The sequence below is a fragment of the Rutidosis leptorrhynchoides genome, chromosome 10 (genome assembly GCF_046630445.1).
Source record: "Rutidosis leptorrhynchoides isolate AG116_Rl617_1_P2 chromosome 10, CSIRO_AGI_Rlap_v1, whole genome shotgun sequence".
In the NCBI taxonomy this organism is placed as follows: Eukaryota; Viridiplantae; Streptophyta; class Magnoliopsida; order Asterales; family Asteraceae; genus Rutidosis; species Rutidosis leptorrhynchoides.
The window spans coordinates 299,160,229-299,169,015 of NC_092342.1; the positions used below are offsets into that span (position 1 = coordinate 299,160,229).

Consider the following 8,787-nt stretch of genomic DNA (forward strand, 5'->3'; position numbering starts at 1 on the left):
AACATCTAGGCGTCGATTATATCAATATATTGATGGTTAGATTGATCCCGAAAGTGAAACTCGTATTCGATTCACCCTAGTTATTGTTTTCCGCCTTTAACCTAGGTTTTACATTTGATCTAAGATCCAAATAACGTCTACACCCTCAAACCTCTACATTGATCTTCTTCCCTGATAAGCTACCATATACATATACATGTACCTTTATAGTCATGTATATATTTTTCAAAACAAATTTTTGTTTTGTGTTTGATAGTGAAAGTGAATGATCATATGTTTCTTAACATATACATTGGCAATTTCTTGTTTCATTCATATAGTTTTAGACGAATTTCGATATATGTAACGTTCAATGAGCATTTGGTTTTCTCTTCAAAATCAATATTTTCTTTTAAAACTTAATTTTCTTGGTGTTACATTCTTAATCATCTTTCTGTAAACTGGAGTTTAAAACTTTATGATGTTCTTACGATATCAAGAGCATAAGTCGGTCATTTATATATATAAAATGATAGAAAAGTAAGACATTTTTTTATTCATGAGATACAAGATTCTAGACTTGGGAAACAACATCATCATTTTTTTCCTCATCAGATATTTTAAAATGATAAATTTGTATGTTTTCGACATGAAGTTTTTGAAAATTACTGCGTTTTCGAGTTGCAAAAAACTTTCCCCAATTGTAGCCTTTGTATTTTGCAGGATTTTGTTCATCTATCAACTCTGCTAGCGGCTCAACCACAGTGTAGTACGAAGGGTTCATGAAATATGCGATCGAAAACCTTTCTTTTGCAGAATTCACCATCACCCTGTGCTCAACGCTTTCGTACCTATCATTGCTCCATACCTATACAACAATATTAACAACTCTTTAACATAAACCGAAAACCGGGAGTATATTATATGTAAAAGTTCAAATTTTCCAATATTAGTGTTACCTGAATTATGTCACCAACATTAATAACCAAGGTATTTGGTATAGGCTTAACGAAGATCCACTCACCGTCAGTTTTTCGCTTAACTTCTAGACCTCCTACAACGTCTTGATCTAGAATAGTCAAAGCAATAGCATCCTTGTGTCGGCCTACACCGAGGGCTAGGTGTGGAACAGGGCAAGGTGGGTAATGGTTGATCCGAATGAAACTGGTTTCGTCCTTACTGAAAAAAGACTCGAACCGGTTTACAGGAAGGTTCAAACTCAATGAGATAAGTTCCAACAATTTGTATGATAGTTGTTGCACCTCTTTAGCATATGCTTCACATGTGTCCCTATATATTTATCAAATAGAATATAGAAAATAAGCCTTTTAAGAAAACCAACGAGCCATTGGGCTAGCGGTATCGAGTTACCCATGGGACAAGTTTATGGGTCAAGTCCAAAGGTGGACACTATATATTCTTGAAAAAAATTCTTGTTGGCGTGTCTAAGTTGCGTGAAAAGATTAACATGAAAATGGTCAAGAAAACTTTTTCACTACTTTTGTAACGTAAAAAAGCTCTATGGTTTTTTCCGTTTTTGAGTTACCTGAGAGGGCGGGTAATCCAACCTCATACTGTACTGTACGCAACCCATCAGGATTACTCCTTGGCTGTTTTCAACCCTTCCCTAACCACTACAAAATTTGAACATGAGACCTCTTGCAAGGATGTTAGGGCCCCAACCACTGGGCTACCTTGTGTGTAGGGATGGCAATGGTCACCCGATCCAGTGGATATCCACCCGATCCACCCGATTTTAATGGATATGGATGAACCTAAATGGATATGGATACAGACAGAGGCGTAGCTATGTAGAGCCCAGGGTGGGCACGTGACACCACTCAAATACGCGATGTAGTGGGAAAATTTATGGTTTTTTAACATGTGACGCCACTGGATAGTGTAAATTTTTTTTAGTGACACCACTAAAATAAGACATCTAGTGGAAATTTTTTTGAGTTTTAACCGGTGACACCACTGACCACCAATCCTGGCTCCGCCCCTGGATACAGATATGGATGAACCTTAATGGATATGGATATGGATATGGATGAAAAAGTATCATCCATGGATATATCCATTAAAACCCGAAATACATATATTAATACATAAATATAGATATATGTATACATGTCTACTATTAAAAATGCATTTACTATTATACATACATCTTGCTTGCAACCATATAATAAATTAACTATGATATTTTATAATAAAACACCTATATCTAACAAGATAAACATACAAATTACACATTTAATTTGTCATAATCTATGTTTGATGGTAAATTCAACAAATTGTGTTCTATTTTCGACAAAAAGTACACGTTTTTGTAGATATTCGGAAATATTATAACAGTTTTTGAATATCCAACGGACATCCATTAACCCGCTTAATCCTGTGGATATGGATATGGATGGATGAACTGAAATTAAATGGATATGGATATGGATATGGATGAACAAAAACTAAATGGATATGGATATGGATACGGCATCACCCGATCCATATCCGATCCATTGCCATCCCTACTTGTGTGGGCTACCTTGTGATTGTTTATTTTTTTAACATAAATTTACCTGAACTCCGGAGGATCTTGAGGCCATCGATTAATATACTCAGTGATGCGATCATCGTCAGCTTCATGAGAAGCGAACATCTTTGTCGGGTTCAGGACATTGATATCAAACACTTCTTTCCAATCCCTAACGTTTTTCGTATGTTCAATATCATAATAACCTTGTTGATTTGCTTTGTCTCTTATCACTTTCCTCTTCTCTTCGACAGGCTGATCGAAAAACTTCTTGGCGGCCAACATTATGTTTTCGTGGTTCTCTAGTGGGACCCCGTGGTTAAACACTTGAAAGAATCCCCAGGTTTTGCATGCTTCTCGTACCTCCGAAACTAAATCTTGTATTGACTTCGAATTATAGTCGGGAAGAGATGAGTTTATTAAAGGCGATAGATCGATTTGTGGAATGCCTTGGGCTTCGATTATTGCGAGTTTTGGTCTGTGTTCAAGTTCTTGAATGAAAGCTGGATCAACTTCACTCATGGTTACAATTATTGATGAATTGAATCAAGAAGTGATTAAATGAAATGTGGTGTTGATGATGTACAAATGGATTTACTTGGTGTATATAACGCAGTGAGTTTTTGGTTGTCCTATGCAAGGTTGAAAAAGACGTGAGACGGGGTCGAAACGGAAGCGACCTCAAAACGCCGCAACGGAAAAAACGGGGCCGAGACGGAGTCGAAACGGATGTTGACTAATGTTGACATATATATATATATATATATATATATATATATATATATATATATATATATATATATATATATATATATATATATATATATACACATATTTTGGAGCTAAAAAACCTTTGTTGACAAGTTTGTACCTATAATTGCTATTAGCGTTAATATAATACAAAATGGAATACTAAACTAAGTCAATTTTGATTGATTTGACCGACTTATGACCGATTGTAACACAATTTCTGACTTTTGACCTGCATTAACCCAATTTTTACTGCATTTGACCTGACTTTTGACCGATGACCGGCTTATAAGAAAACGGGACGGGGTCGAAACGGCTTAGTCACCAACACGCCGCAACGGGCGTCGCCACGGACGCAACGGACGCCGTTTACAACAGTGGTCCTATGTATGCCCAACTTGTATAAAACTACATTACATGTCATCTGCCTTTTAAAATTTGCTATAAGATGTAACGCAAACAAATTTACTACTAATAAACAGAAAGTAACCAAAAAACATATTCATATTTTAGTAACAAAAAAACAGAAAACATACTAGAATAACTGGAGCAGAATTATGTTAAGAGTAAGACTCTTGTCAACTAGACGTTAAAAGGTTATTATCGACAAATATAAAACGAATTGGCATTTTATAATGATTGTCATTAGCTAATAGGTATATATGAATTTTTTACACATTTATAAAAAAAATCCGTATAAGAAAGATTAATGCTTTATATTTAAATTATCCAATAATAATAATAGCATTTGTAGACATCAACAATGTGACAGTAGCAACGCGTTCACAAGTTCTAGGTTCGAATCTCCACAGACAAACATCAAGGGAAACGGTCAAAATAAACGGTCACAATGATACTGATATATTCCAATTAAACCGGATACAATTTGGTAAAATAATAAAACTCACCCCAAAATCAAAATAGAAAACCTGTTTGATTTACCCATTTGATTGAGTATGAAATGAAAGATGCTTGTTTGCGACTATCTGGCTTATACATATTGTCTTATGATATTTTTTTGCTAATTATCTGGCTCATACACTTGGCAGGCCGAGTTTCCCGAAAGAAGGTAGTATGATTTAAAAGTTAGTTCAATGAGCGCACCAAAAACTAATGTGGCTCAAATAATCAAATAACAAAAGAAGCAACGCACTTGAACCCAGGTTGCTAACCACATATAAGGTTGCGTTTGTTTGCCTCTTAATTGAATGGTTCAGTGCTGAATGCTGAATCATTCAACGCGTTTGTTTCTGACTTCTGAATGACATGGTGCTGAATGGTTTAGGATTCAGTGTTGAACTATTCAGAGGTGAAACACCCTATTAACCATTAAGCACCTAAATTTTCAGTAATATACTCCTCAAATCATTTTCAAAACACTTGTTTTTGACCAACAAGTATATTTAAGTTTTTTATTCATGTAACACGTTAATAATGTTACATTAATAAGGTAATTTTACTCTATTGATATCGTTTTTTTAACATGATTAACAAACAACTTATTTTCATTCAGAGCAAACTTTATTCAGAGGCTTTGAATCATTCAAATTATTAACCATTTAACGCTAAATCATTCAGTTTTATCAAACGCACCCTAAGGCTCAAAAAATATCAGCCATCAACAAGAATTGTATACAACTCGTAACAAAATCGTTCAACTAGAAATAGTATACAACTGGCAAGTCAAATGAAAAGTATGATTTAAAAGGAATCATCTTTTCAAGGTAACTAGTTTCAAGGTAACTAGTAGGACAGATTAAAGTATACATCATAATAAAATAAACTTGCAATCCCAAACAAAAAAAAGGAAGCAACTATATACATGGGAACTGTAATAGCCTAAAATTGGGTTTACCTAAGCAGCAGGCATTGAAGTTGAAAGAACGACGTATGCTAAGAAATTAAGGCCATCCTGGATTTTATCCACAGCTGTGGTCCGATTAACACGTAGATCTTCAGAAAACGACTTCATTTTATCTTCAACTGATTTCACTGTTACAACTTCAGTTGAATCAGCAGTAGCAGATTTCATAGCAGCTGCATACGCTTCTGCTACATCTGATATGCCTGTTTAGTTAATAAAGATTAGTAACATCATCATCAACATATTGTATTATACATTCAGAGTGTAAAAACCAAAAATATTTATAATGGTATAATCTTAAATAAACTATACACACCTGTGACAAAACTGATTGCAACTGACTCAATATACCCAGTCATTGATTGTGTTTTCATTTTGAGAGTTTTAGCCTTTTCAATAGAATCCTCGGGCCAATCAATTTTAACGATATCTTCATCATCCTCAGCATCTTGGGGTTTGTTTGCATAGTGAATAACTGATTTTGCAAGAATCAGAAGTTGAGAAACCGCAATGCAGCATATTTCAGAAAGTCTCTGCATAAACATAATATAGGTCATGAGATACAATTATTTTCATCACATTCTTATGCTATAAATTATTTAATATTTATTAAAAACAGCATATATATATATACACACACATGAACACCCTCAGAGTGAAGAGAATCAAGTCTGCCACCAGTTCTTTGAACAATATCATTTGGCGACAGTCCAGCCAAGGCATTTGTAAACCTGCAAAATATCAATTCAGCAGTCAATACAAGATTACTTGTAAAAGGAAAAAAAAAAAAAAACGAGTAAAAATCATATGAAAATATTACCCGGCAGCCATTTCTGCAGCCTTGCTGACGCAAGAACTGTGAAAACTCTCGATCTCATCGTGAGTTCTATCCAATACATTCTCAACATTTTTTCCCTTTCCCAATTCACTTGCAGTATCTAAACTCAGCATTTGTTGAACCTCTTTTAGATTTACATCGTACGCAGTTTTTTCTTCAGTTGACAGTTTCGCTTTTCGCCGGTTAAATAACAAAGCATGATGGTTTGATAATGCTTCAAGTTCCTGCCAATACCATAAAACATAATTCATTTCAAAATACTTTTACACCAGAAAAAATTGATAAGAAAAATATTAAATACCTCTAGTTGTTCTGGACCTCCATAAATGTAAAAACATCGTTCAAAAGTAACTTCTTCCAACAACTGATCTTCTTCAAGACCACCTTGACCCGTATTCTTGTCGACTTCCATACCCGATTCGTTGATTAAAAGATCCACGGTTTCTTTTCCAACATACTCAAGTACTTGAATGCCCTTAGCAGTAAAAGATTTCCCAGTCTGTAATGATTAATGATATATCAATAAAAATTAAAAAAGGGATGAGTGAATAATCGAAAACAGATAAAAAAGATGTTAACCTCTAGAAGAGATGGTGCAACTGAACCTGCTGCAGGCACGCTACCTTGCTGTATAGATTCCTCTAACCTAACAAAAAAGTAAAAAAAAAAAAAAAAAAAAAAAAAAAAAAAAGAGAGAGACCTATAAACGCTTCTTTGTCCATTTTATATGTAGAAAACAATAAATGTGTTCAAAAATCACAAAGAAAAATGTATATTACAAGAAGTACATAAATTTCAGTGATAAACTAAATTTACATGTATTCTATTCTTTAAAACTATACTTCGGTAAGATTTTCCTATAAAAAATAACTATAATTTGGGCGAGACTTCCCACCCTTTTTACCCATTTCCTTTTTGGATAGTTTTACTTTTGAAAACAAACACGTACCAAATCAGCCCACACATAAGTAAATGGGTTGAAATTGCCACTATGTTGACTTACTTGTGAACAAAACTAGAACCCTCTTTCCAAGCATTTCCTAACGCTTGCCAAGCACCAGTAGCAAAGTTCTCAACAGAAGTATCAATCGCCTTTATTCCCTTTAAAAATAACAAATGTTATAGTAAAATACAACAAAAAATAATAATCACTATTCTTGTTTTATGTATTTAATATGTCGACCGCACATTATTACTACTTGCCTGGCCAAGAAATGTGTCCTCGCTAGCTTTCTCGAGTCTTTCAAGAGCAGCCTTACGCTTCTTATCATCTTCATCTTCACTTTCTTGATCGTTATCGGAAGCTTCCGGTTGATCCTCCTTAGAAGATTCTGAATCTTCAAGCTCCTTTTGCAATTCAGAGATACTATTTGCAGCCGTCTTAGCAATCTCGCCAGCCTGTAAACACAAAAAAAATATATAAAAAAAAATCTTTACAAGTTGAATACATTATACACATCTTTCAGTCACATTTAGTAATTTAATGAGCTAATGTTCGAGATGCAGAAACCACATCAAGCAACTCGTATACTGTCACGTAACCAATATCTATCGATATCTATCCCACAATAACTATCGATAGCTTCGAAAATGATACTCCCATTACTTTTGAATCTATACGAGAATTTAACCTAAAGCAATGCTGTCTAATAGTTTCAGCAGGTTATCATTTTTCAGGTAGTGCAACTTGTTAGAGGGGAAAAAAAAAAAAAAAGGATGACGTGGCACATTGCCATTGGAGCATATATACAGATACATACAGATATCACTATTAACCTTAAGTTATATCGATTATTAAATATATGATGAAACCCTAGATCGAGAAAGTGAGAGTTAAAGTAAAGCCCTAAGTTTAATTAACCTCTAATTAAAGTTAACAGATTAATTATAACAAAATGTAACAGTACAAAATAAGCATTACATTGCGAGAGATCTCTTCAGCGGCCTTTTGAAGATCTGATAGAACTGAAAAAGGAGAGAAACCACCCCACCCCCATCCGCCGCCGCCGCCGCCGTTGTTATTCTCTTGTTTTGGCGGCGGCTCCACCGACGACGGTGGTTTTTCTTCGAATGGCTGTATCTCGTCGGTTGATGATGATTTGATGTTGTCGGTATTGTTGGTTTCCATTTGGTATGTGATTTGGGGATCCGAAAAAAGTAATGTTTTTTTTTTTTTTTTTGGTGAATCGCGTGTTTGTTGGTTTTCAAATCAAAGGCAGTTTTGGATCTTAACGAACAAGACTTCAACTTCACTATACCCGTCTTGTTTAACCGCTCTACGTCGTCGTTTTGTTGGGCTAATTGTTTATCTTGTGTTTATGATGCAAGGGCAGTTTGGGTAATTTATCAGTTGCTATTTGGAAATTAAGCTAAAAAGTAAGGTGCGTTTGTTTACTTCTTAATGGAATGGTTCAGCATTCAGTGCGTTTGTTTCTGACCTCTGAATGACATATGGTGCTGAATGGTTCAGAATTAAGCTCTGAACCATTTAGAGTATAAGCACTCTCTTAACCATTAAGAGCCTAAATTTTCTGTAATATTGTCGTGAAATCATATCCTGATCACTTAACTAACAAGTATATTAAATTTTTTATTAATGTAACATGTTAATAAGGTAGTTTTACTCGGTTCATATCGTTCGTTCTAAATGATTATCAAACAACTTATTTTCATTCAGAGCAAACTTTATTCAGAGGCTCTGAACCATTCAGATTATGAACCATTCAGCACTAAATCATTCAGTTTTATCAAACGCACTCTAAGTTTATTAACTTACGGAGTACTTGATTTTTTCCAGGCTATAAGCGTGTGCATTAATCATTT

The 8,787-nt window shown here is 34.5% G+C and overlaps 2 protein-coding genes across 3 annotated transcripts; both read right to left on the reverse strand.

The window, feature by feature from the left end:
* Nucleotides 1-553: 553 nt before the first annotated feature.
* Nucleotides 554-3,040, reverse strand: LOC139873020 (protein LATERAL BRANCHING OXIDOREDUCTASE 1-like). Its single transcript, XM_071860946.1, has 3 exons — nucleotides 2,559-3,040; nucleotides 939-1,269; nucleotides 554-847 (listed from the first exon to the last, which is right to left on the reverse strand). Exons 1-3 carry the CDS (start codon nucleotides 3,032-3,034, stop codon nucleotides 554-556), a joined length of 1,101 nt encoding a protein of 366 aa, XP_071717047.1. The 5' UTR covers nucleotides 3,035-3,040.
* A 1,866-nt stretch (nucleotides 3,041-4,906) lies between these two features.
* Nucleotides 4,907-8,192, reverse strand: LOC139872669 (uncharacterized). 2 transcript variants are annotated; one of them, XM_071860598.1, is made up of 9 exons: nucleotides 7,886-8,192; nucleotides 7,153-7,362; nucleotides 6,968-7,065; nucleotides 6,544-6,610; nucleotides 6,266-6,463; nucleotides 5,947-6,188; nucleotides 5,767-5,857; nucleotides 5,443-5,659; nucleotides 4,907-5,329 (listed from the first exon to the last, which is right to left on the reverse strand). In XM_071860598.1, the coding sequence occupies exons 1-9, from the start codon at nucleotides 8,090-8,092 to the stop codon at nucleotides 5,118-5,120; spliced, it is 1,542 nt and encodes a 513-aa protein (XP_071716699.1). In that variant the 5' UTR covers nucleotides 8,093-8,192; the 3' UTR covers nucleotides 4,907-5,117. The 2 variants fall into 2 exon arrangements, with proteins under 2 accessions (XP_071716699.1, XP_071716700.1); XM_071860599.1 differs by having other exon boundaries at nucleotides 7,168-7,362; nucleotides 7,886-8,191.
* Nucleotides 8,193-8,787: the final 595 nt, after the last annotated feature.

What these genes read in the sequence shown, in the direction of transcription:
- LOC139873020 (XM_071860946.1), bottom strand. Translation starts at nt 3,034, where the DNA reads ATGAGTGAAGTTGATCCAGCTTTCATTCAAGAACTTGAACACAGACCA. An exon ending in CAAGATCCTCCGGAGTTCAG is followed by an intron (nt 1,270 to 2,558) that starts GTAAATTTATGT and finishes ATAAATATATAG; the next exon opens with GGACACATGTGAAGCATATG. An exon ending in ATGTTGGTGACATAATTCAG is followed by an intron (nt 848 to 938) that starts GTAACACTAATA and finishes ATTGTTGTATAG; the next exon opens with GTATGGAGCAATGATAGGTA.
- LOC139872669 (XM_071860598.1), bottom strand. Translation starts at nt 8,092, where the DNA reads ATGGAAACCAACAATACCGACAACATCAAATCATCATCAACCGACGAG. An exon ending in GCTGCAGAAATGGCTGCCGG is followed by an intron (nt 5,858 to 5,946) that starts GTAATATTTTCA and finishes GATATTTTGCAG; the next exon opens with GTTTACAAATGCCTTGGCTG. An exon ending in TTCACTCTGAGGGTGTTCAT is followed by an intron (nt 5,660 to 5,766) that starts GTGTGTGTATAT and finishes ATGTTTATGCAG; the next exon opens with AGACTTTCTGAAATATGCTG.